Source organism: Sipha flava, unplaced genomic scaffold, assembly GCF_003268045.1.
Source record: "Sipha flava isolate LNK unplaced genomic scaffold, YSA_version1 122_pilon_pilon, whole genome shotgun sequence".
NCBI lineage: Eukaryota > Metazoa > Arthropoda > Insecta > Hemiptera > Aphididae > Sipha > Sipha flava.
The window spans coordinates 618,136-645,061 of NW_020271748.1; the positions used below are offsets into that span (position 1 = coordinate 618,136).

Below are 26,926 nucleotides of genomic sequence, written 5' to 3' on the forward strand. Positions count from 1 at the left end.
TGTTGTGTATTGATGAATTATACGATTTACTGAATCATGACCACCATAATTGCTATAGTATGTATAGCTCTATAATAATTATATACAATTCTTAATAAACGTTAAGAATATTTTTTTGCGTGTATAAAAAGTGATACTCATTAAGTATAGTAATATTTAATGATATGGGTAATATTTTTTAAGTATTATAATAGTATGCAGTATACGTGATATACCTAACCTAAAAACTATTTTTTTTTTGTAACGTAGTTTTTTGCTTTTTTTTACTAATATACCAATTCAATAATATTTTCAAAATTGTTCATGTAACGCTGTGTCAATTAAAATAAATAAAATCGATTTTGGTTATATCTTCTCAATAATCTTCTAAATATCAATAAAATTGTAATAATAGCATCATTTAAGTCCATACTAGTTAAAATAACTCACTACAGTAGAGTCACGATAGTCTGGACGAATTCAGACCAAACATCGTCCGGATTACCGATTTGTCCGGATTACCGATTTGTCCGGATTATCGGAGGTTTTTCAAGATTACATACTCAAATTACTAAGATTTTATTTTTAATTTCACTATCTTTATATTAATACTTCTCAGCAATCATATCATATTTCAGGCCATTTTATATTAACTTAATTGTTTAAATTTTTTGATCTAAAGTTAAAGTAACGTGTTTACCAGGAGCCATTTTAACAAACAAGAATAATAACTCGACAAGAAAGAATTAAACGAACTAACTGACCATCGATTTATTACTATCGGTCTTTGCTAGAAACAGTAGGCAATAAAAATGATGAAATTGTATTTGTTGATAACAATATCTTATAGATTAATTGGGTTCCGGGAATTCTCATAAAATCTATTTACTGAGATGTATATTCTTGAGAATTACTTTTTTCGGATTTTGAATTTTTAGTAGTTGCTTTGTTAGTACTTTGCTCCTGGGATTTTGGTTTCTATGAATTTTTCTCTTGTGATCTTGATTCCTGGGTACTATTATTAAAAGAATTTCAGCCTAACGAATTTTTCTTTTGTGAACTTGACTTCTGGGTACTATTATTAAAAGAATTTCGACCTGATGAATTTTTCTCTTGTGAACTTGACTCCTGGGTACTATTCTTAAAAGAATTTTGGTCTGATGAATTTTTCTCTTGTGAATTTGACTCCTGGGCACTATTCTGAAAAGAATTTTGGTCTGATGAATTTTCCTCTTGTGAACTCGACTCCTGGGCACTATTCTGAAAAGAATTTTGGTCTAGTGAAGTATACTTTGAGTTAACTTCTTTCGGTGATTCATTATTCGGTGAAGATGGTGTGATTATTCCCTATAAAAAAAGTAACGGAGTATAAATATAATGCATAAATAAAAAATAAACATTTTCACCCCTAGAAATGTAGGATCTTTGTATCCAGTTAAAAAAAAATTGCCTCCCATAGGATCTTCGAATTGATTTTGGTAAGCAAATTCAAAAATTGTAAAACGTGAAAAGTCTTGTCCGAATCTAAAAAAAATAAAAAGTGCATCAAAATGATCAGTAATGTGATTACAAAAAAAAAAAAAAAATAATAATTGCTTTAATAAAAGACAAAACATAATTTTTTTATATGAATTGTATTTTGATGTAATTTTTGGTTTTAGGAATTAGTTATGTAGAAATAATGAACATTATAAAACCAATAACTTAATAACTTAATAACTCAGAACATTTAAAATAGTTTTCATTTTTAGTGAAAAAATATTGCACAATGAAATATAAATTTCATTACGACTGTATCAACAAAAAAAATCAATCGTTAAATGGGGAATCCCACATTTTATGTAGGGTAAGTATGTTATTTTATATGGATGGAATTCATTTCTACGTATTTTTTGAACAAACCTCGTATAGATCAAAACTATTAAATTACTTGAAATTATTCTTTTAACAATATTTTATTAATATAGTAGAAACATTATTAATATCTAGTAGTTTTATGATTTAAAAGCCAATTATTAAGGAAAATATTAAATTATTATTTTATTAAAATATTAAATAAATTAAGGTCAAATATTAATATTTAATAATGTTTGTTCGAAAAACAAAGTTACCAACGTTTATTTTGAGACCAATGGTTGATAATTATTAAAAATTATTGGATCGTTACAGGCATATAATATTTTTACTGTTGAAATGTTTTAGTTTATATACCTTGAAGTCGAATATATAATAGAACAAGTTCAAAACATCAAAGGTTATTCTAAATTTTTCCAAAATTAATTAAGATAAAGTAAACACTAGTTTCAAAGCTATGATTTTGTGTGTGATTTTACTAACTTTAAGTTAAATTATAAATACTGCAAATTTATAAAACAATGATTATGGTATATTTTTAAGTATTCATAAACTCTGGTAAATAAATAATAATGATATTACGAGAATAACAATGTGTAAACTAATTTTTATTGGATCTATAAGAAAACATGCGTAAAAAATTAGACGTTATATGAAGGAAATAGACGTCATAAAAACAAAAGTTTTAAATTTAGAAAAATATCATTCTCATGCATCTGATTTAATAAATATAAGCAAACGAAAAATGAAAGAAATTATTAAAATAAAACGCAATTGAGCGTCGAAATATTTTTACATAAATATAGTATTCGGAAATGATAATAAAATCATAAACAATCAAGTCGTGAATCAGTAAAGAAATTTAATGAACAATTATTAAACGTAAGAAAATTAATGGTTACATAGATAAATGTAATTTTATAGACCATAGGTAATAGTGAGTTGTAATAACCATGAATATTGAATGAAACATTGCCAAACAACTTTTTTTTTTTTTTTTTATGTGAAAAACCAATAATATTTTACTATTTACGACCAATGATAATTCAATATTTTAAGGAATCATAGTTGGATATCAGTGGGATACTATATAAAACTTAAAAAGTATGTTCAAATTTATATTATTAATTATCAATTGTAACTTATACGATTAAATGGTTTAATTTAAAGTGAGTCATCAATTGTAATAACTATGTATTCATATTAAACCTTACATAATATATTTCATGCAAATCATAAATATATAGATCAATTACTTCCTTTGCCAGTATGTTTTATTGAAAGTGATGTACGAAGGCTGTAAGTATAACAGAAATACGTAACGATTAGGCACTGTAAAACAATCAGCATTAGTTTGTATTTAAAATTATTGTTAGGATTTATATCGGATGATCGTTACTTGATAAGTTGATGATCGTGGAACTGTTGTATTCAAACAAAGTATATCCCTTTCCCAAATCATTACCTGGTATATTTATAACTAACCAATGCAAATATTCTCTTCCCAATGGATACAAATCGATAGGTTTAGGCTCGATGGGCTCTATAGCATGTAACAGTTACACAAGGATTTATACGTTTAATGCATTAAGGTAGTTACCGGTCAAACATAATGTGTAGAACAAATCTGGATCAGCCATATATTTGACTGCAGGTTTATCTATTATCTGTGTAAATGTTAGATTATTTCCTAACTCCACATTTGCGCCGCTTGTATAATTAACCTAAATTCATTTTTGCGTATTGAATCTATTTAAATTTAAGATCAAACATAATAATTATCAAATTTTTGTTCTGTTTTACATAAAAAGTTTCACTTGGTGCGGTAAGAACTACGTCCGGCTGGATCATGTTATCTATCATAGCTTGATACACTGCAGTATTGGTGGAAAACGCACCGCTTATGCCACACATCTAAGTACGAATTAAATAATTATTTTACAAAAAAACAAGTATAATTTGCGCTATAATGAATAAATCACACTCAAGTCTTACTATACATAATGCTATATGCCACATAGCTGTAGATTTATGTCGATTTCAATATATATAATATAGAATACAAAGGATTCAAAAGGCTGACGATTTTATTATTAAACTCAGACCGTAAACTTGACAACTGAAGAACAGAAAATAAAGAAATTAAAATAAAAAAGAAAATTATAAAGATGACTGGTAGAGAGGTCACATAACGACTTCGCTATCTTTCCATAGTTTAATTTTAACGTTATTTTTGTAATCAACAAAATAATTATTTTTAATTACTGATTAATATATTGGAATATAATTGTTTTATTAAATTATTCAATTGTTCAACTAAATAAGAATGAAAAAATATTAACATAGTAAAATACAGCAGAAATTTAATAGGAATTTTAAGATTTTTAAATTAACTACGAACCTTTGTATTATATTAGGATACTGATTACTATAAAAAAACGACATAATATTATGTTTATTCATAAGTATTTGTGAATGATTTTAATTATTGAATATTTTTATTCTGAATTTGAGGTTTATTAAAATGACATAACAAAAATTCAAAATAAAATAAATAAATTTTATGTATTGAGTGAAACGAGTAATGTATTAGTTATACTAAGACGAGTGTATTGTTATTTAATTTTTATGTCTACATACACGTTTACAATTATAACAATTACTTTGATCATCACGGTCATGTGACTGAAAGAAAATGTTGTGTAATCGCTACTTTGGAGGAAATAATTTTATAAAATTCCCAACCGTTTTCATAAAAAGTAGGAAAAACAGTTAAACATTTGCGGCATATCGGTTATATATAAATATATACTTATATACTATTTTATAATAGATACTGGATATTTTTATTGATTCATTATATTACTGATTACTAGGGCTCGGATTTTAAAGCAAATGCTTCTTTTTATATATTTAACATAGAAATCTAGTTTTTATACATAAATTCCTTTCGCGTTAATTTGATTCTAAATAAACGAATTTATTTTTGCTTTTTTTTTACTTTTTTTAGTATAAATGATTTTTTTGCTTTTTTTATTACTTTTTTCAGTTATTATAGCTGTGGAATTTTTATTTGTTTGTTATGCTATAGTAATGAACACAATGTTTGCATAATTTATAAGAAATGTGAAAACCCGCAATAATAATTATAAAATTAATATAAATATAGATATTATATTTTACTATTTTACCCATCGCCGGACCGTGGTCGTACCATTAGTGTAGAACAACCTTAAACGTAAAGATTATTGATCTACAGACACAGCTTAGAAGTCAATAGCTTATCGGCTATTGCATATAGCATGTAGAAACTATTCTCAGTACTCACTAATCGTATGACATCGATACCGAAGTATGCACCGATTACTTCGGTGGATATAGAGCAGTAATTTTCTATGCATTAAACATCTTGTCAGACAATAGAGTCAGTTTCATTTCTGAAAATCTTGCCAAATATATGGTAGTAAATTCTTTTTTTTAATTTAAATTAATTTTTCAATTTTTTTTATTCAGTTTTATAAAATTATAACTAATTTATGTTAATTTTTTGTTATGCTTTTTTTTTTGCTTTTTTAAAAAATAAATATGCTTTATTTTTATTTTTTTAAACTTATTTAAGCACAATTTTGTGCTTTTTATGTTATTTATTATGCTTTAAAATTCGAGCCCTACTGATTACTATAAATGGTATAATATTCAATGGTTTTTGAGCTTTGTACGTGAAATTAAAATGTTCATATTTTCTTAGCTTTATTTGGAAAATGTCGATAAAATTATTTTGGTTTGATAAAAATTCCTAAAAATGTAATGCAAAGTCTCTCATACATACATATGTAACTTGTTAATGAAAAAATTGATCTTACCGATACGTCCAGCCTTTTTTACATATTTTTCAAAAGTAATGATAGGTTACATGTTAAAAAGACATAGGTAAAGCAATATAATTCATCCTGCCCTGAATATTATTAAACCTAGGATTTTCATCTATTTTTAATGTAGTTTAATCGTACCTATATAAAAATTCTTTAGAAGTAATTCTGTCTAAATGCTTGTAGATTTATATTTAAAACAATTAAAAATGTTTTCAACATTTTAATTTGAATGAAGGTCATCCATATCATTATTTTTTTTTGTGCTTGTGATAATTTATAGTTTATAATTTATTGATATAAATGCCTTTGTAGACTCAAGTACAATTTAGTGTAAGTTTATAATACAAAGTTATGAACATGATATAATAATAAAAAGTACAATGTCGATAGTAAAAATAAAATAACAACAGATTAATTTAAACAATAGCATTACTCAGGGAAAATATTTACAACATATTAAGAAGATCAAGCTTACAACTATACATTTCGAGTAAAAAATAGGTCCACATTTCTCAGCTCATTACATTCTCGAGCAATATGATCTAGTGGATTATTATATCCATATAAGGTTCGATGAAATGGTATTGAAAACGTAGAATGATGCCGCAAATTATATTGGAAAACATTAAAATTTAAAGAATGTAATAAATCCGGACAGGATATATCGTCAATTATTAATTGGACATAAAACGAATATCTATAGAATTACGTCTAGAAGCAAGAGATTCTAAATTAATACTGGCTTGGATTGACGATAGAGACGTTGAGACTGATGGATTTACATGATAATGCAATTTTCTCTTATACCCAATTAGACGTAAACATTTTCTTTGGACCCGTTCAAACTATACAGTAGGTCGAATTTGTGTAGGATTCCAAAGAACAGAGGGAAATTCAAGAATTGATATAACGAATGGGGTATATAAAGTTTTAAGACAAATTTCGTTGTTAAATTCTTTCGTATTACGAATTATAAAACCAAGACTTCTAAGTGCTTTTGAGCATAAATATTCAATACTAGAAGAAAATAATGAGTTAGACTGGAAAACTACCCCTAGATCATTACCACGAATCAATTTCTATGAGTTGGTCACCATTAATATGATAGGAAAAGTTTAATTTAGACTTAGTAAGGAAAAATGACATTTTAAAACATTTGGTTGTATTTAACTTAAGACCATTAGAACGGCACCAATCACTGATTCTGTTTAGATCATTTTGGATTAAATTAGAGTCATCAAATGAGGAAACATCGGCAAAGATTTTTAAATCATCAGCAAACAGTAAGTAATTATAAAATTTAAAGCAATTGCTCAAATCCATTAAAAAGATGGAAAACTGGTAAGGTGATAAATGACATCCCTGGGGAATACCTGAAGGGACTGGAAAAATGTCAGATAAAAATTCATTGATTTTTACTTGTTAAGTTCTATCTACTAAATAAGAGCTAACCCAAGAGAACAACGGATCATGTATACCAAACAGCATAGCTTGGCAATAAGGACAGAGGGGTTTACAGAGCCATAAGCCTTTCTAAAGTCCGTATAAACAACATCTGTTTGTCTGCCAGACTCCATTGTATGCATAAGAGTATTAACAAAACAAAGTAAATTAGTTTCAACAGAGCTCTCTCCTAAAACCATGTTGATTATTATAAAAAATATTATTAAATATAAAATTTAATGAATGGATCAATAGTTTTTCCAAAAGTTAGGGCAAGGCAGATTGTTTTGTTATTGGCCTATAATTTGTTACCAAATTATTATTACCTGACTTATAAATAGTTGTGATATAACTATTTTTCCATTGAGATGGAAAAATACCTTCAGATAAAGACCGATTAAAAGTTTTGCATATGGTAACTGATAATGAATATATTCATGAACGAAGTAGAATATTAGGTAAATCATCAGGTCCTGGACATGGATTACAATCTAGGGAACTAATAGCTTCAAAAATATCACTTATCGAAATTTTTATAATGGTTGATTACATACATCTACAACATTTTTAGAATAATTAAGACAACTATTTATATAACTATTTATATTTAAATTTAAATTGGAATAGAATGAACTAAAACATTTTTTAAATAGATTTGCTACTTCAGATCCACCCGTTGACGATTTATCATTAAATAACATCGTATTAGGTATATCATTATCGGATTTTAAATTTTTAATATAGTACCAAGTGTATTTAGGATTCAGTGTGAGATCACTTTGAACTTTGTGTAGGTAACGCAATCTACATATTTTTGATTCTATTTTACATAAACTACGTAATCGAGAAAATTCATCATATGTATTACAATCATTAGTAGATTTTAATTCTTTATGCAAACGTTTTTTATTGAAAATTAAAGATTTCAATTCACTACTATACCAATGTGGATATTTATGATTACGATTAGAGAATTTAGGGAAAAAATACTAATAGCTTGATAAATAATTGAGTAAAAGTTAGAGATAACCGAAGAGAAGTCAAGATTATCCCTTAATAAAAATCCCTAATCAATAATATTGGAATTTTTATTCATTTCTTCGTAATTAGTTCTATTAAAATTGAAATCCAAAGTTAAAGATTTAAGTTTACAATACGTATTAGCATTAAGACAAATTATTTGTAACGGAGGATGTGCTATATCAATAGGAACTAACGGGAAAAAGCACTTAGTAACTACTAAACTATATTCACTTGAAATAACTAAGCCTTATATATTATTTTTATAATTGACAATGCAATTATGTTGAAATAATTGCATAATGGCAACGGTTTCTACTAAAATTTTAGATTTTTCAAAAGCAGGACCAGATATAATAACATAATGATTTCCATTAGACCATTTTACATCTGGCATATTGAAATCCCCAACTACTAAAAAGGTAACATCTGGAAATGAAAATTTTAAATTCTCAAGTTGTATACAGTGACGATTATATAATTCAAACGGACTATTTGGAGGGATATATAAACAAATAATTATAATTTTAATTTTAACTAACTTAAGCATAATCGCATCACACTCAAGAGTAGGATCTGTTAAAGTAAGTTCACAGGAACAGAGACAATTGTGTATAGTAATGAGAACTCCCCACCTCTTGAGTAAATACTATTTAAATTATAACGATCATTGCGATAAATAATGTAATTATCCATCCCTAATTCTTAACTATTAATACCGTTTATAAGCCAAGTCTCCGTTAATATAAAGTAATCATAGTGACTTAAAGAAATAAAATTAAGACAAATATTAGGTAATTTAGATTTTAGTCCACGGACATTTTGATAATAACCGGAAAGAGTATCAACATTTTTATTTAAAATACTATCATGTAGCGTGAACCACGTATGTGTAGCCACCTAGTGGTGTCCAATTATGCAACTGACACCGACGAACCCGCTCTCTTTGATATGCGCGGTGCGTCGCACCTTTCGCGTCAGTTAATATCCAATATATAGAGCGCTCTTTTTTCACTGACGATTTTCTTTCCGGACTTCTTTTTACATTTTCTAATCTTTCAAATTAATTTCGTGATCTCCACTGCTAAAAAATCATCAATATATATCTGTAAGCACTTCTCGAAACTACTCCGCGTCACAATACATCTTCAATTTAAAAGAAAACTAAGAAAAACCAAAAACATCGCTAATCTACACTCTGCTATACAAATCCAGATCTGACACGCTTAAATACCCGGCCAAATAAACTCAAAATCACCTCTCTCGCAGTTGTTCTGTCGAACTTCTATGGGTACTATGCATATAGAATATAATTCGTTGTATTTCACTATATGTTACGTAGTTCCCCGTAGTCAAGTAGACTGACAACTAGCCAGTTGAACTTCATCAACTGTGACGTCGTCAACTTCCCTAGCAATACGAACATTAGCCGCCATCCACAGTGCCGCTGCCCGTCGTATTTTATCTTTTTTTTTATTACCAACTCAATCCAGGACATCCCACCGCTGGTTCAGCCGTCCGCCACTTTTGCCGCGGACAAGCCAAGCAGCTCTTGCGGTTTGGGAGGAACTTCTTGTTCTCCATCAATCATTCAACATTTTAAACTAAAATAATCAGTAATATATCTTCATATAAATGCTATATATGTTTGTGCCATATTTGTAATTTTATAAATAAATATTATTATCATCTATTTATATAAAAACACTGTCTAATATACTTGGAAATATATATATATACGTATACCTTGACGATCCGACACATAGAGGAGAGTCAAACGTTACAATCATTATTACAAGAAAAATAGGTTTTAGATTTACTTGAGCCATAATTTAGTTTTTCTGAACAAGCTTAGGTGATCCACGAATATATTTTATGAACCATGTCCCATTATCAAGTCCGTCTCTTCGGTCCCTTTCCTTCTTTAATGATTATAAAAATTTCCTTTGATGGTTTGTTAAATCCGTAGTAATCCATGGATTTTTCCAGCGAGGAATATTCAGCGGTGATTTTTTTAGATTTGAGTACAGCTATGACCGCCTGAGGAGAATCGAAAGTTATTCTAATGGGTCTAGATTTATTGGCAGTCCTATTGGACTGTTTACCTAGTCTAACAACAGATGATATACTGACATCAATATTTAAGTTCTTAATGAGATCATCACAATTGGGTTTTTCTATATTACATATTATTAAGTTGCAGGATTTATTTTCCCTTTCTTGGATTTCATTTACTAAGTCAATACCAGAAATATCATATATGGAGTTAAGCGATTGTGATGATATACGAGAATTATTTTTGAGATTATCAATATCTTTTTTTTAACTCTTATTTTCTTTTTTCAAAGCCATTATTTCAGTTGTAAAGTTATCCATTCGATCTAAAATAGCAGATGACGTATTCTCCTGAGTTAGCAATTTAGTATTAATAGCTTGAATATCATTTCACATAATTTTCAAGGTATTCATTATATCCGTAAGTGAATAATTCTGCTTAGTTTCATACTTAGTAGACGGTGATTAATTCATATTGAGATATATAGTAACTATTATTTATAAAAATATACACAATAATACTGTGTAACGAATTCAGTTCAAAACAAGTTTTGATAAAAAAAAAAAAATGATAAATTTCATTCATAACATAAAATACTTTTATTCTTCAATCAGCATTGTTTTACTGAAACATACTTTATGACATTTTTATTAATGACTAATATTTTGAATATAATTAAATAATCTGAATTCCATTAAGTCAATCATAATTAAAATAAATTGAAAGTGTCATTTTTAATTTGGGTGAGAATTTGGGTATCTAGTATATAGTTTCATTCTAATGGTTCAATTCTAATATCTAATATATCATAGCATTATTCATATCTTCATAACATTATAATGAAATTTAGTGTTTATTTACTTCTAATTTGTTTTACTTAACCCTATCTATATTTCAAGGTTGTATTTGAAGGTTAATGAAACTTAATAATCATTACTAGCCTATATATATATATATATATATATATATATATAACTTATTTACTGAATTTAACTCTAACGTATATATATATTATATTCAGCTAGCTAAATTTTCCGGCGTTTTCTGAAAGAATAATTGTGATTGCTTAACTTCTTTAGGGTTTACTCACTGTGAAATAAATGTCATTTACAAAAATCTATTCAATCGGTATTTTAAAATATTTTAAGGCTACAATAAATGTACTTATGCAATGAAAATAAATAACTTTTGAAAGTTCGTATCCTATTTGTACCCATATAATAATTTATATTATTTTTTATCAACTGTCGATGGTACTGTTGTAGAATTTTGAAATACACGAGTATATCGGAATAACCATGATTAATGAATTAATATTATCTCTTAACTTTCACAATCAGGGCTAAAATTGTTATAGTGATTTGATTGTTTGTTTTTATACTTTTATTACATTAATATATTATTTTACGAGTATAAGATTTCAAATAATAATCAAATAATGAAAAACTGACTTTAATTGACATCGACGTATAACCTACATTACATACCGTAAGACGAAAACCAAAAAAAAATAAAACCTAAATAAATTCTACTGCTTGAATTTTGGATAAAATCAAAATTATTCAAATTAATTTTTTAGTACATACCAGACTATAATATAAACATACAATGAATATTTTAATTCACAAGTTATCGTAGTTTAAGCTATGCGTTGATTTTAAATCAGTCAGTAAGGATTTTTTGTTTATAATATATAATATAATACATTCAGTTTGTTTAAATTTATGTATATTATAATTTACCTGACATAATAAAGTATACAATATATTTAAGAATATTTGGAACAACTATGTGAAAAAAAAATCGTTAAATGATTTAAATGATCCGTAAACAAATTGTACCCTTTAATTACAATACATCCCCTTTCCACCTCTCATAGACATAAAATTAAAAATATTCAATAGTGTCATTAGAAAATTTAATCATAAAAAATGCCTATTTTTTCATATACATACATACATATATACATATATATATATATATATTGATATAAAGATTATGTTATATTGGATATATTCCCATGAATATGTTAATTCTCCGAAATGGTTTTCTTCGATGAATCTTTATACAATAATTATAAATCGATTAATGGCTAGAAAAACAAAAAAATAATTTAGAGTAAGTATATGATAAATAAAACATATCAATTTTTATACTTCAGGTGGTATATAAATATCTTTGTACTTGACCAATACTAAATTACCAGCTACAGGCTTATCCATTAGGAACTCCGAACATACATCAAACATTGAAAAACCGGTTCGATTTGTAATTTCACTAAAAAAAAAAAAAAATGTTTTTTATAATACACGTTCAAATTTCGAAAATAATCGATCATAATCACAAAAATTTGCATCTATATAGTAGTTTAAAAATTAACAAAAAATAACAAAAATAGCATAATTTTTAAAATAAACTTTTAAATTTTAATATTTAATTATTAAAAATTGAATACAAAATCACGTACATGAAGTTGAAACACCCTTTTCCACGAATTAACTTGAGAATTACACCAATATTTTGTGAGTTATTTGCGAGAATTTGCGAGTTCACCCCTAACCCGCAAATTCCATTTTCCTACCATGAATTCAGTACACATAACTTACCCCAGAATTTCGATGGCCGTTTTCAAAGGAAACAATGTAATAACTAGTTGTAGATATGATCTATTGTCACTACAGCCAGGATTGCAAAAAGATCAGTTTTTTTAAAATAAAACATAAAATACATTTTATTTGTTTAAAACAATGATTTTTATATTTTATACAATTTTTAATTATCATTTTATTCGTAAGTTTTAAAAATTATTTAAAACAGTTTTTTTTTTTTTTTATTTAAATCTAAGTTTGTAAAAATATTTTCCCTGAATGAGATTATTACTCTGAAATTTTTAGTACATGTGAAAGGTATTGTTTTTATAACTATTTAATATTTAATCACTATACAATAGATTAGATTTAAAACAGTTTTGTATAAAAAGTATCGACTAATAGAAAATTATGATAGAATGGTCAACTAACAATTAATATCTAAACCTAAATATTGAATAGCTGATAATAAAACGGGAAATTTAAAAATGTTCATATCTCCCATAGACCTTATACTGAGTCTATGCTATCTCCAATATTTTTCTGATAATGTGACCTACTGTTAGAATGTTAGTATGTTACATACTTTTGAATTTTTTTAAAATATAAAACAGTTGTTTTTTAAGAGTATAAAAAAAAAACACGTGCTAACGTTTATGTATTAAAAGTTTAAAATAAAAGGTCATATTTAAGAACATACGTCAATTGGTCGTAAACAATTTACCGCACGACAATTTTGCGCAAATTATTGATCGCACGGCAATTGATTATTATAACAAGAATAATTGTAACTGAAGTTCTTGAAAATATTTTCGATAATAATAGATACCACGAAAATGTCATTGTAAAAACCATAAGATCTCTCGCTTCACTCAGAATCTTAAAAAGAAAGACAATTAATAATTTAAATTACTAAAATATATATTTATTTTTTATGTTTTTATGGCTACAACAACTTGAATTATTAGCTTAACATTAAATTTTTACATAGTATTTTTCTTAAAATTAAATATATTATTTATAATACAGAGAATACTTGATTATTATTAATCAAATTAACATATACAATTTTAATTATAATATTGTGGTCGAATGAAAATTGATTTTATATAGATACTACGATTTTTGAATAGCTCTAAAAAATCACCAAAAACCATTGTATCTACCTGTTATTTTACTTTTTTAATAAAATTTATAAAAAAAATAATAATATCCATTATTTATTCAGAGAATAAATTATCATACAAATGTTAAGCTATTTTAAATAAGTATGTTTAAATGGTCATTTTCACATTTTCCACTGTTATTATATAATAAATTTATCTACCTAAACATTATGATTTACTACTTATGAGTATGTAACTTATGACTTTTTACGACTTACTTGCCAATAAAGACGCATCGTTTATTATCATTTTTGAAATTCTAGGGTGACTTGGAGGGGATACATGAAGTTGACCCACCCTTCTGTTTTTTAATTATAATTCGCAATCGGCTTACTCACAAATTTTGAAAATGAACTCGCTAATTCTCGCAAATAACTCGCAAAATATTGGTATAGGTCTCAAGTTTATCCGTGAAAAAGGGTTGGCCAACTCCATATACATTACGAAATCATCGTATGTATTATTATATGAAGTTCAAAAAATTATCGATGACACATTTGAACTAGTTTGTCTAGTTATTGATTGATTTGAAGGCTATTGAATCTAAGTAATATCGATAGTTAAGACCTTTAATGTTTATGAACTTGATTTCCTTGTGTTTTTAGAATTTACCAAAAAATAAAAATTTTCTGATTTAAACGTACTACTTGAGTAAAACGTTAGTATGTTCAGTCAGATATATAAATACATTGAAATTCAGAGAACGATAGGTACTCTAAGAAGTATTGAAATACTTACTGGTACTACCTATGTTTGATTAATATTAAATTTACTAAGAATAATTTTTAAAGGCATTATATTCTCAATGCAACTACTGTGAATTTGAAAAATATAACGTGTATTTATTACCTTTTAAATTTCAAAATTTCATAGCCTTCGATTTTATCCATTTGTTGGTACACAAGATACACGTAACGATAATATACCGATTGACCTTAAATGAAAATAGTTTTTTGTTAGACGTATACAGATGTATACAAATACGAATATTCATTATACCAAAAACTTTCTTCTTAGGCAGAGATCTTACAAATGGAGCCATGGTGTATCCTTTTGCAATATCAGACTCTGGGATGTTTATCACTAACCATTGTAGAAACGTTGTTGTATGGCAATCGATACGTGACGTTATACCGGCATCTTTAACATTAGTAAGTGTTATAATATTAAAACAGAATAAAAAAATAAATAAATAAATAAATAAACAACGTATATACATTATATAAAAACGCATATATACCAATTAAACCAAATGTATAGAAGTTATTTGAACCCAAATTCCAACTAACATCTGGTGGCTTCACAAGGTCTTCCACATCGATTACATTACCATACTTCGCCTCCGCTCCACTTGCATAACGAACCTATAACGTTTTGATTAACGTTTTTTTATAACACCACTTTAAGCTGAAGACCGATTATACACGGTATGCTTAACTGACATACCAATACTGGCTCAATAGGGGGGAAGGGAATTACGTCAGGAATGATTCCATGTTGCAACAATGACAAAAAAACCTCTTCGTTAGCATAAGAACCTAGTGCGGTGCATATCTATATCCAAAAAGTGAACAATTAGTTTTAACCGAACACATGTGATATAAAAAATAATAGTTCAAAATTCTTACAAAATAAATTACTACACGCCACATATCTACGGGTATATAAAGTTCTTCTATAGTTATTAATTTGACCAACTTGCCTGAATTAGCTGACAATTAGATTGCAACCGTATAACACAAAGCGTTCACTAGAAGACCCGCGAAAAGAAAAAAAAACATTGTAAAGAATACTGGTTGATGGTCATAAGACTGAGATATCAATGAATGTTTTGGTTTTCTAAATATTTTTGCTATCATCAAAATAATTATTTTTAAAATATATCACATTAAGTACAATGTTGTAATTGATTAATTAATTTTTCAACTAGATAAGAAAAAATAAAACACGCTAAGCATAAAGCAAATCAAAATGAATTATAAATATATATATATATATTTAAATAACAATACATTTTTGTAACATCAGCAAAAGAATATTATAACATTAGAATGTTGTGTGATATATCCATATTTAATATTTGTGAATAATTTTTATACATAACAATTTGATTTAGGATCTTATGAAATATTAAATGATAGGAAAACATCATATCCAGTGAATATAATAAAAATCACATGCTAATATATATAATTATTTAAGACCAACCAATTCAAATTAAGTAGTAAGTTTCACTTTTGACGTTAATTTTTATTTTTATTTTCATGCGTACATCAACAATATTTCAAGACCAGGTTGAATGAAAAATAAAAACATTCATTAGAAAGCATTAAATGAAAAGTTTTTCTTTGAAAAAACTTTTTTATAGATATTTGAAAGGAAATAAGCTTATTTTAAAAGACTTAATGTACAATATTTATATCACATTTATTTATGTACACTGTGTAATACTATATAGCCAATTATAATTATTTTAATTAATTTTTTTTTTCATTCTTTTTATTAGCTATTAGCAGATATTATTAAAACTCAACAATCACGAAGAGTATAAAATTATTCAATTAAATAAGATAATTTCGATAAGGTACATAATTAGAGAAAAGAAAAAAAAATGATAGTCATAATAACAACGGCAATGTGTATTACATAAAAACAGTTTGAAAATTAAAAATACAATAGATACCAATAATACAGAAAAAATAATAACAGAATAATAATATGATCTAACGTAATTATTGTTTGAAGAAATAATTATAATTGGCTTTTATTTAAGAATACAGTAAGATGAGAAAGGAGGAATTTATAATATTGTAAATTCTTAGATAAAATAAGTTTTTTAGTATATTAATAATTTTTCAATATTAGAGTAAAACTGAGTATGATTTTGACAATAACAATTATCACAAGCATAAAAGGGATTGATAGAGGTGATATTAAAAGTCGATTAAGATAAATTATTTTTTGGTTAAAGAAGCAGGAATGAAAGGATCGAGCTTAATAATTGATTCGGTGCAGGAATCTGAGCTGAGGTCTTCCCCACATATACTGTAAAGTTTGGAGGCAGTATTTTCAGGCAAGACTTATTTGAAACTGTGGTGGATTTTTGGGCGATTGTGTTTTTTTATTTACTATTTTTGTGTTCAGAAGAAATTCAACCATATACATATCCAAATTTTTTAAATTGATAAAAAAAAGTTGCAAAGGTACATTATCCGAAAATAGTTTAATTTTGTGAACGTTGGTGAAATGGTATTTTAATTCTGAGAGGTTGGATATTATGTAATCAGGCGCAAAGAATTTTTCAGGAATTTTGAATGGCAGGGAAGATGAAATTTTTTTTATTTTCTAAGTAGGAATCATTATCAAAATATTTTACAAAATATAAACAAATAATGTAAAAATTTTATATTACAAAATATTTTTTAAATTTAGCTTATAAATTAGAGAATAAAATAAAATTTTAATTTTATAAATTAAAGGTATTTTTATAAATTACATTTGAAGGTCTCTTAGCTAATCAAGAGCAATATGTTATCTTTATCTTAGCTTCTTTAAATCATTTTTGAATTTATTTAGTTATGTTTTCACATAATTTTTAAATAATAGAAACTGTGGCTTCAGCAAGATAAAATGCTTCTTATAAGTCAAGGTAAATTTTTTGCAAAAGTTAAAATAAATGCAAACTATATGAAAATAACAACTTAAAAAAATTAATAGCTATAATTTCAGTTGAAAGTAATAATAAGATTTAAATACAAATATATGATAACAATTTTTAATATTTACAGGATCTAATTTCAATATTTCAGAATATGGTTAATACTAATTTGTAACTCTTGAATTTTAAATTTGAAGTATTTATCACTTGATATAAGATCTGATACATCCTATTTATAAACTGGGTTATGCGTGCAGTACCATATTTAGAGGAAGTGCTGATGTGCATTGCAGCGAGGCCTCAAGCTTATATATTGGGGAACTCAAAGGGCCTTTGAAACCAAAATTATAAATTTAATATTGTTTGTTTCGTTATTTTTTATAGTTACCTTCCAATTATGGCATTTAAATGTCATTCGTTAATTAATGCATCAATATGTATCTATTAAATTAATGATGGTAAAAAAAAAAAAAAATTGATCAACATGATATTTATATATTATATAATTATAAAATGATCATCCTTTCCGGTAACATAAATATTAGTTCTTCGTATGCTACAATTTAAAAAGTTTATATTGCATCACATTGTTCTATCGAAAATATTGCTCGTTCCTGTTTGCCAGATATTTTATTGATATATCTGCGAATTTAAATTAGATAGATTTTACTAAACTACAAAGTTATTTCTATATTTATGTGGAACTCAAATTTATGGATAATCTTACATTATTATATGGTACCATCAAATTGCATTGATGAGTCAGAATATCCTGTGGTGATCAGATATTCTGAGTCCAAAAGTTTTCCACCATTTACGTTGATATTTTGAATAGTTATCATTTTCTGAGTTTAATTAAAAAATTATTTTAGAAATTCCTTAGTACAAGTACCATTATTTATAGATGGCGCTTAAGGATTTTATCGACAACAAGCAGTGTAGGACATTATTTAGATACATTTAGCTAGATAAATAATTAATCAGTTTTCATTTTATCTTGATAGTCGAAGAAATAATTATCTGTTGTATTATCTTAGATAAATAAAATAATTTATTTAGATAAATGCATATTTAATGATACTTTTTACACTCGTAATAATAAAATAATTAATAATCATCATAGTCCAATCTATATTAATCAATAGGTAAGTTGTTATAAGACAGAAAATAATTTTAATCTAATTCATCCTACTGCCATAAATACTATTTTTATATTACGTATAGAAATGGTTTACTCAAACTCCCGGTTCAATTATATATTGGTAAATATATTTCAAATATTGTTTATTTTAGAAATTTATTCGTCCATATTCAAGTATTTATGGTAACAAAAAATAATATTCACAGAAATATAACAATATAGAACACATTATTCTCGTCTTCTTTCAATTAACCACCTACACCAAACGATATACGTCGTTCCACTTCCTTTATCTGCTGTCAATTTGCAATGATTATTTATTAATCATTATACAAAGTTATAACGTATCGGTTTGTTTTAGTTTACTACTAAAATATGAAAAAATGTATATTTCAATTTAAAAATAAAAAATAAAAGTTATGCGAAAGCGACAAGTAAAATCGTTCTGAATTACCAGGACAGATAAACAAAAGGATGTATACCTATTAGGTAGAAAGTTTTTCAAAATTGTAAAAGATGATGGAAACATATGATAGCCCAATGTCAGTATTGACTTAAAACGATCAATGGACAAAAACCATCGACTAGATATTTGTTAACTTATATTAGAGGAATTTCTTACATTAAATAATTATTTAACCCATTAAAAACTATAATTTATTTATAACAATATTTACTTAGTAACTTTAATAACTCGTCTACCTTACTTATATTATCTATGTTTTATATTTTGTAATAAATACCGATACACATATATATATATTAATTTACCCAAGCCTAAAATATTCAACATCATGGTAAAAATACAAATTTATTTTAATTTTCAATTATTTAATACATTTACAATGTGAGGTAACTTATGTTTTTTATAGTTACCTGGATAAAATAATTTTATTTATCTATATCTAGTTAATTTTCAATTTCTAAGTACGGTACTGTATATATATATATATATATATATATATACATTTATTTATATAGTTAATAAAAATAAAGTAAAACAGTTCTAATATTTTTTTATTTTTTTTATTCAGATATATATTCTTTTATCTTTTACTAAATAATTCTAATTTTTGATGTCATTTATCTATATCTTATATACATTTTTACTGATTTTATTTATCTATAATATATTTCTTATACATTTTAAGTTAGCCGTGCCCAACACTGACAACAGGGCCCTTGAATCTGATTTTCCAATGATATACAATGGCGGCTAAATACTTTTTTCATATGGAGGTGTTCGATGCTGGCTTTTCAACATGAACTTTGATCATTTAAAAAATAAGTCATTATTTAAAGATATAAGAACGATATAATATCTATATTTAGATAAATATATTTATATATTTTCACTATATTTATTAAATTTCATTAATTTAGTGGTAGAAATTGTAAAAGTATGTATAAACAAAAGTATTCAATATTAATAAAACTGAAATTTGTAATTCAATTGTTAAATGTATTTTTCATTTTTTTTTTTTTTTTTTTTTTTTTGCCAGCTCATCTAATACTATAGGATAATATAAATAAATCCATGATGAACAACCATTGTGATCAAGCCATTAATAAAACTTTAAAAAAACAAGATATATGATTTGAACTGATAATTAAATAATATTTCTAGTTATAGTTAAATGTTTTCCTCAATCATTGTATTTTTTAAATATGTTTTCAAGAGTTTTAAGCATAAAAAATCCTTTCTGGTTCAGCTGTAACAATAAGCTCTAATATTTGTAATAATGTATACACCACATTAGGACATATCTCATTTGCGCATAAATTTAAAACTTTTAATTGAGTTTTAAGTGAATTATAAACACGTGAAATTTCGTTTCTATAACTGCAGTTCTGCTCTTACAGTTTGAACATTAGCGGAAAGATAAAAAAAACAAGTATTAATATTGAAACTCCATAGAACTACTTAACTCATAACTATATTTCTCTTGATAATTTGGATCTTGAGTACTTGGCTCTTGAGAATTTGGCTCTTGAGAATTTGGCTCTTGAGAATTTGATTCTTGAGAATTTGGCTCTTGAGAATTTGGCTCTTGAGAATTTGGTTCTTGAGAATTTGATTCTTGAGAATTTGGCTCTTGAGAATTTAGCTCTTGAGAATTTAACTCTTGAGAATTTGGCTCTTGAGAATTAGTCTCCTTAGGCTGATCCTTCGGAGAATAATGCTCCCATATTTGCTTTTTGGTGTAATACTGTGTAAATATAATTTTATGTATTAATAAAAAAATAAAAAAGACAAATAAATGATAATACCTTAGTCAAATCGAATATATCCATAGATTCGGTTATATAAAAGTTACCATATGAAGGTCGGGTCAAATTATAGCGGAAAAAAAAATCTGCTATTGAAAATCCAAAACGATCACCAAGGTCACTAATAAAAAGTGTATGCTTTAGTGCTTGATTTATTTAAAAAAAATTGTTTGTACATTTTGTGTTTTCTAAACAAAATATTTATAAGTCATATAAATTATATACGAGAAAAATGAGTAGCCATCTTGATCTTGCGTAACATTATAAAATAATGTCAAGCAAGAATGTCACTATATTATAGTGAAAATAAAATAAATACAAATAATATTAGAACTTTAACTATCGATTATTTTTACTTATATTTTATACACTGAATGCTACTCAATATAGATTTATTAAATTGTGTTTAATTAGCTATTTATTTTCTAAGTATAGAGCTTATTAATAATTTAATATTTTATTAGTTCACTAGGATTAAAATCAAAGAAATTGTTAGTTAGTATAGTCATTGAAAGTCATAAAAGATGTATTATATTAGTGAACGTGTTTAATTTTAAAATTTCGAAAAAAAAATTAGTTATATTGGTTCCTCTACGTTTGTTGATTTAAAATAAAATTACTCGATTCAAAGTTTATTACAGATTAAGTAACAACTTTTAACACATCTAGAAAAAATTGAATTAAATTAATATTAGATAAAATGTATCTAACATATATTAATGAATTTTTAATATTATTTAATATTTGTAAAATCGAAATCTAATTCATACTAAAAATAATTTAAAAACGAAAAAGTTTATATTTTTATAAAATTTTAAATAAAAACATCATAAAACTTATCTACATGCATGAAGAATTAATAATTTTTAACTATATTTTGAATTCACTATTTTAATGTCACTACGAGTACATTTAATTTATAATACAAATTTATGGATACCCAGACAAAAATTGATAAAGAAAATGTTATCTATATATTTTCATATATTTGGAACATTAATTATTAATATGTGTATTAAATTTTAAAGTATCTCTTTTTCTCGTAAAAATAATTTTGTGTTGTAATACATTATACGCTTTTTACTTCAAATATTGGAGTTGATCTTCAATATCGATTGGTCTGGGTTGGAAGTACACCAAAAACACGTAACGATGAAATGTCCATTTACCTTTAAGTGTAGTAATTTATATGATCCATTTGTTAATACGTATAAAGAAGAGTACCTATATTATTACCTATACTATATTATCTTCATTATATATTATAATTAGAGCGCGGATTTGTATGCTCTTAAAAGTATCGAAATATGCCATATAATATGCAGTAAAAATCATGAAAATATGCAAAAAATATGCAAGAACTTTTTATTTATTTAAAATTTATAATTCAACTTATAAAAATTAATTTCTTAAATACTTAATACAAAAAAATTTAGGGAATTTTCTGAATTTAATTTATTTTTAAAATTTTATTTATTATTAAAATAAATAATCATATGCATTTCAAGTTTATCTTCTGTGAAGCTGTGTCGTTTATCGGTTAACATATTTTTAAAGACTGAAAACGAACCCTCAATGTCAATCGAAGTTATTGGGGCATATTTGAAGAAAGTGGTATGTCGATAATCGACTAACACAGAAAGAGCAATTAAGTTTATGTCGTAAGCGATTGTTTATTTTATAACTAAATATATATATATATATATAAATTATTATTTAGTGACTATAAAATTTATTTTTAACTTTTCTACTTGACAAAATATTATTTTATACATTTCTTTTTAAATATTCACTTCAATATGCAATAAATTTTGAATTTTGCCCAAATATGCAAAAATATGCAATAACCTCTAAATATGCAGAAATATGCAAAAAAAAATTTCACCATTAGCTTCAAATTATGATATGATTCGTGGAGATAACTGACAAAAAATCAAAAATATTGAGAGAAAAAAAATATGTGATTGCATAGAAATCCGCATTCTAATTGAATCGCTAACTGCAGAAACGGGACAAGTCCATTTTTATCAAATTTGAATTTATTATCATTTTTTGTTAAGTACGCAAGAATACATCGTTTACTGTAGAAAGGAGTCAAATCCGACTAGCCAAACGCTAAATATAGCATTTGGAAATTTCACTTAACTGCAGAAAGGGAACATATCATGTTCAGTTTTTCATCATTCCTGAAAAATTGGGAAAAGTGGACTTGTCCCGTTTCTGCAGTTAGCTATTCAATTATAATCAATGCTACCTGTATATTCGTCTGTAGTACTTTCCACGAATGGGTTTATAATTGTTCCCTTTGAAACATCATCACCAGGTATATTTATAACAAACCATTTTCGAAATGGTAATATGCCGTCATTCTCCTGTTGAAATTCACCCGCATCTGTTACATAACATAATATAAATAATTATTAATACCGTATTAGAAAATAACAAAAAAGTTTTGTGGAAATTCAAATATACTAATCAATGCCAATGTATAGAACGATGATGAACTTCCATCCCAAGTGACATCAGGTACGCCCTGAGCATCGTGTGCAGAAATGTAGTTCCCATTATTTACTTTTTTTCCGCTTGGAAATCTAGCCTTAAAGGGTTATAATGTTAACTCTGTTTTTAATTTAAAACCAATTAAAATAGTTGTTATAATTTCTTGTCTTACTCTTAATCTAGCAAGAGGAGCAAAAGGAATAATATTAGGAATGATATTAGCCTTCCACATTGCTAAATCCACCGGTAATTCCGTAGAAAATGTGCAAAGTGCAACGCAAATCTATATTGGGAGTGTGAATAATTATGAACACTTGTATAATATAAAAATGAATGACTCAATAAAATGTTATTCTTACTAAACATAATGCTACGTGCCACATATTTGTCAGTATACAACACTATATATATATATATTGTCTTGTTTATTATTGGTCTTGAATTTTCTAAATCACGAAAAACGGACAGTTAAATGACTGTAGAACGCAAATTATTCACCATGAGATTTAAAATAATAAAAATAATGCACAAGTTATGCTGCATACCAAATCAGTTGACAGTGGATGTTTTGGTTTTCATAATTTTTTTTTCTTTCATTATAATAATTATTTTTAATACCAATAATATTAAATATAATATAGATTGATTGTTCAATTATTTCATTCGATAATAGAAAATAAAGCAAAACAATTTAAAAGTCGCAGCACATTTAATTTAATTATATATTTTTAATTAATAATTAATGTTTGCTTTATCTATAAAAATACAAAAAAAAAAAAAATTACGACATAATAAAGAAGTGTGGTATGCTCATAAATAATTGTACTCATATGTATTTTTTCAACACAATAAAGTATTTAAAATTTAATTATCACAAACGCCTGTACGAAATAGTCATTCTAAAACTGTAACATGACAATTAAACGATGATGATTGAAAATGTAATAATATATGAGTATTATTATGTAGTTATTGAGTATTTTAATGATTATTGTTTTAGAAAAATACTTTATTAAAGATTGACCATTAATGAATATGAATCAAAATTAGAAAATTATACATCAAAATTAAATTAAGTAATATCTAATAGTATTGACTGTTTTATATTTTAAACGCAATATATTACTTGTTTACCACGATTATCAAAGTGATAAACCAATAATCAGTGGCCGATCCACGGAAAGGTATTGGAGGGTGAATCTCCCTCTAAAAAAATCAAGAAAAATATATATTAAAAATCAATAATTTTATGAATTACGAAGAAGATTTTTTTTTTTTTAAGTATGAGGGAATGTATATAATTTGTATTTTTATTCATACAAGAAAATAATAGTCTTCAATTTAAATGAATGTATTATATTGCTTACTATTATCTTAACTCATTATCAATCACTGACTGTATTGTTATAAAAAATATCTCATGGGAAAACATTTTTCAACAATCCCTCCCAATGAAAATTCTGGTTCCGCCACTACCAATAATAACATATGACCGGATGTGTAAGAAACGTGCCAGCATACTGAGAGTTCCAAACAAATGCAATGTCGGATTTTCGAATCTCTACTGTGTTTCAAACCATTTGTTTGCGCATTTTTTAACTATATTATATGTAATTTCGGAAATGTTTTTATTACGGTCATTACTGTTAACAGATTTACTAGGGTTTAGATAGGGCAATAGATCAAATAAATGTTAGACCTTAAAAAATTTCCATTTGATGTTATCATTTAACCAACAACTATTCTATGGATATAGAATAAATAAGTAATCGTGAAAACAAAGTTTTATTTATAAATAGTTCGATGTAAATTTGATGGATCGATCAAGATGGACATATCAATCTTAACTTTCCATAATATATATATATATATATCTGACAAGAATGTTTTGATAATATTTTTTTTGATTTATAAAGTATTTGCATCAATAAGATCTTGAAATTTTTTTTAAACATTTACTTTATCAGATATCTATGTGAAAATAAGATTAATTTCAAATTTTATTTCATACATTATAAGTATAATAATATACCTGTAGTTTAATAAATTGTGTATTCTGTAAACCTGTAGCCAGGTCTTACGGATACGTAAAATACGAAATATTGCAGCAAAAAAAAGTTCCAGTCTCAAGAAAAATAAAATAAAATAACAGATTATTTTATTTAAAATTTTTAGTTTCAGTTTAGTAGTGTTTATATGTAGTAAATATGTGGTGTGTTATTTTTTCTAAAAATACACACGTTGCTTAAATATATACGTTTACTGCAACATTTCTATTAACTGCCTATCATATGAATTGTCATATCATGACTATCCCGACAGTGAAGATTGATCGAGTTTTTACTGTATAATGTATTATTTATTTAATTGTGGTACAGGTTAAAATAGATACACAATATAATACCAATTATCGTTATCGTATATAGTAAATATAATTAGAAATATATTAAAATATTCAATTACTTCTGGCATTTCATTGAATTGTTCGATTTTATCAAAATTGATATTTTTGACGGTTACACATTTTTTTCCTGAAAACTTTATTTGTTGACTAAAAATTAAAATTTTGTAGAATTTTGTATATAATTTTCAAGTACTTCGTATGGGAATTTAAATGTCTATAAATATTATTGAACTTTTGACTGAGAATATGTTCCAGATTTTTGTGAATCTTCTTGGGTAAATATTTAAAATCGAATGCTTATTAAAAGTAATAATAATATAGATATTCATTCATCATATCATTAACAAAATTCAATTTTACGATTTATTAAACAAAAATAATTTTACCAACATTTTACGAAAAAATCTAAAAAACATAAAAGGTTGAAACACCTATACATTTACTAGAAAATGTATAGTCTTTTGAAAATTATAACATATCAAATATCTTCTGTTAATTATTTTGTAGTAATTTTTTTTAAAATTATCATTCACTTTTCTCAAAAACTTTTCTTTCATTCAAAAAATGAATTTTTGAATGCACCAACTTGTTATAATATATTATCAAAAGAAAAAATTAATTTAAGATTTTTTTGATTGAAATTATGTAAATATTTTGAATATTTTTATCATAAGACTTTAAGATAAATTAATTTTCTAGTAAACTATAAATCTGCTGAAAACATATATAATTTTAAATAAATATCAGTGAAAATATCTAAGAAGGATACAAGCTAAGCATTTTAAAATTTTCAATACAGTTTTTGGACGTATAATTTACCTACTTCAGTGATATTTTTATTGTATACAGATCTTAAAATAAAAATATTAACAGATAGATTTGGTTTAACAATGTATAAATAAGTCTAATATACCATAAATTTACGGATCTAATAATTAGTGAAATATTTGTTACATATAAAAATAAAAAACTGTA

At 25.5% G+C, this 26,926-nt stretch overlaps 3 protein-coding genes across 5 annotated transcripts; all 3 read right to left on the bottom strand.

The window, feature by feature from the left end:
* Positions 1 to 725: 725 nt before the first annotated feature.
* Positions 726 to 3,970, bottom strand: LOC112694047 (OV-16 antigen-like). Of its 2 annotated transcripts, XM_025569386.1 has the most exons (7): positions 3,829 to 3,970; positions 3,637 to 3,747; positions 3,434 to 3,557; positions 3,233 to 3,376; positions 3,090 to 3,165; positions 1,386 to 1,503; positions 726 to 1,326 (listed from the first exon to the last, which is right to left on the bottom strand). In XM_025569386.1, the coding sequence occupies exons 1-7, from the start codon at positions 3,850 to 3,852 to the stop codon at positions 1,012 to 1,014; spliced, it is 912 nt and encodes a 303-aa protein (XP_025425171.1). In that variant the 5' UTR covers positions 3,853 to 3,970; the 3' UTR covers positions 726 to 1,011. The 2 variants fall into 2 exon arrangements, with proteins under 2 accessions (XP_025425171.1, XP_025425172.1); XM_025569387.1 differs by lacking the exon at positions 3,829 to 3,970 and having other exon boundaries at positions 3,434 to 3,582; positions 3,651 to 3,743.
* Positions 3,971 to 12,044: 8,074 nt separating this feature from the next.
* LOC112694056 (putative odorant-binding protein A5) lies at positions 12,045 to 15,812 on the bottom strand. Of its 2 annotated transcripts, XM_025569397.1 has the most exons (8): positions 15,607 to 15,812; positions 15,425 to 15,532; positions 15,219 to 15,342; positions 14,978 to 15,118; positions 14,828 to 14,912; positions 12,831 to 12,899; positions 12,381 to 12,501; positions 12,045 to 12,316 (listed from the first exon to the last, which is right to left on the bottom strand). In XM_025569397.1, exons 1-8 carry the CDS (start codon positions 15,628 to 15,630, stop codon positions 12,299 to 12,301), a joined length of 690 nt encoding a protein of 229 aa, XP_025425182.1. In that variant the 5' UTR covers positions 15,631 to 15,812; the 3' UTR covers positions 12,045 to 12,298. The 2 variants fall into 2 exon arrangements, with proteins under 2 accessions (XP_025425182.1, XP_025425183.1); XM_025569398.1 differs by lacking the exon at positions 12,831 to 12,899 and having other exon boundaries at positions 15,607 to 15,810.
* A 4,603-nt stretch (positions 15,813 to 20,415) lies between these two features.
* Positions 20,416 to 24,116, bottom strand: LOC112694048 (phosphatidylethanolamine-binding protein homolog F40A3.3-like). Its single transcript, XM_025569389.1, has 7 exons — positions 23,907 to 24,116; positions 23,720 to 23,830; positions 23,521 to 23,644; positions 23,303 to 23,440; positions 22,133 to 22,217; positions 21,049 to 21,169; positions 20,416 to 20,987 (listed from the first exon to the last, which is right to left on the bottom strand). Exons 1-7 carry the CDS (start codon positions 23,928 to 23,930, stop codon positions 20,676 to 20,678), a joined length of 915 nt encoding a protein of 304 aa, XP_025425174.1. The 5' UTR covers positions 23,931 to 24,116; the 3' UTR covers positions 20,416 to 20,675.
* Between the last annotated feature and the right edge of the window lie 2,810 nt (positions 24,117 to 26,926).

Excerpts from the sequence above, each read along its gene's own strand:
- LOC112694047 (XM_025569386.1), bottom strand. The coding sequence starts at position 3,852 with ATGTGGCATATAGCATTATGTATA. Across the intron at positions 3,748-3,828 it reads GGCATATAGCATTATGTATA|ATGTGTGGCATAAGCGGTGC; the intron begins GTAAGACTTGAG and ends ATTCGTACTTAG. Across the intron at positions 3,558-3,636 it reads CACCAAGTGAAACTTTTTAT|GTTAATTATACAAGCGGCGC; the intron begins GTAAAACAGAAC and ends AAATGAATTTAG.
- LOC112694056 (XM_025569397.1), bottom strand. The coding sequence starts at position 15,630 with ATGTGGCGTGTAGTAATTTATTTT. Across the intron at positions 14,913-14,977 it reads GCCTAAGAAGAAAGTTTTTG|GTCAATCGGTATATTATCGT; the intron begins GTATAATGAATA and ends TTTTCATTTAAG. Across the intron at positions 12,502-12,830 it reads ACGGCCATCGAAATTCTGGG|TGAAATTACAAATCGAACCG; the intron begins GTAAGTTATGTG and ends TTTTTTTTTTAG.
- LOC112694048 (XM_025569389.1), bottom strand. The coding sequence starts at position 23,930 with ATGTGGCACGTAGCATTATGTTTA. Across the intron at positions 23,831-23,906 it reads GGCACGTAGCATTATGTTTA|ATTTGCGTTGCACTTTGCAC; the intron begins GTAAGAATAACA and ends CTCCCAATATAG. Across the intron at positions 23,441-23,520 it reads CTATACATTGGCATTGATTA|ATGCGGGTGAATTTCAACAG; the intron begins GTATATTTGAAT and ends GTTATGTAACAG.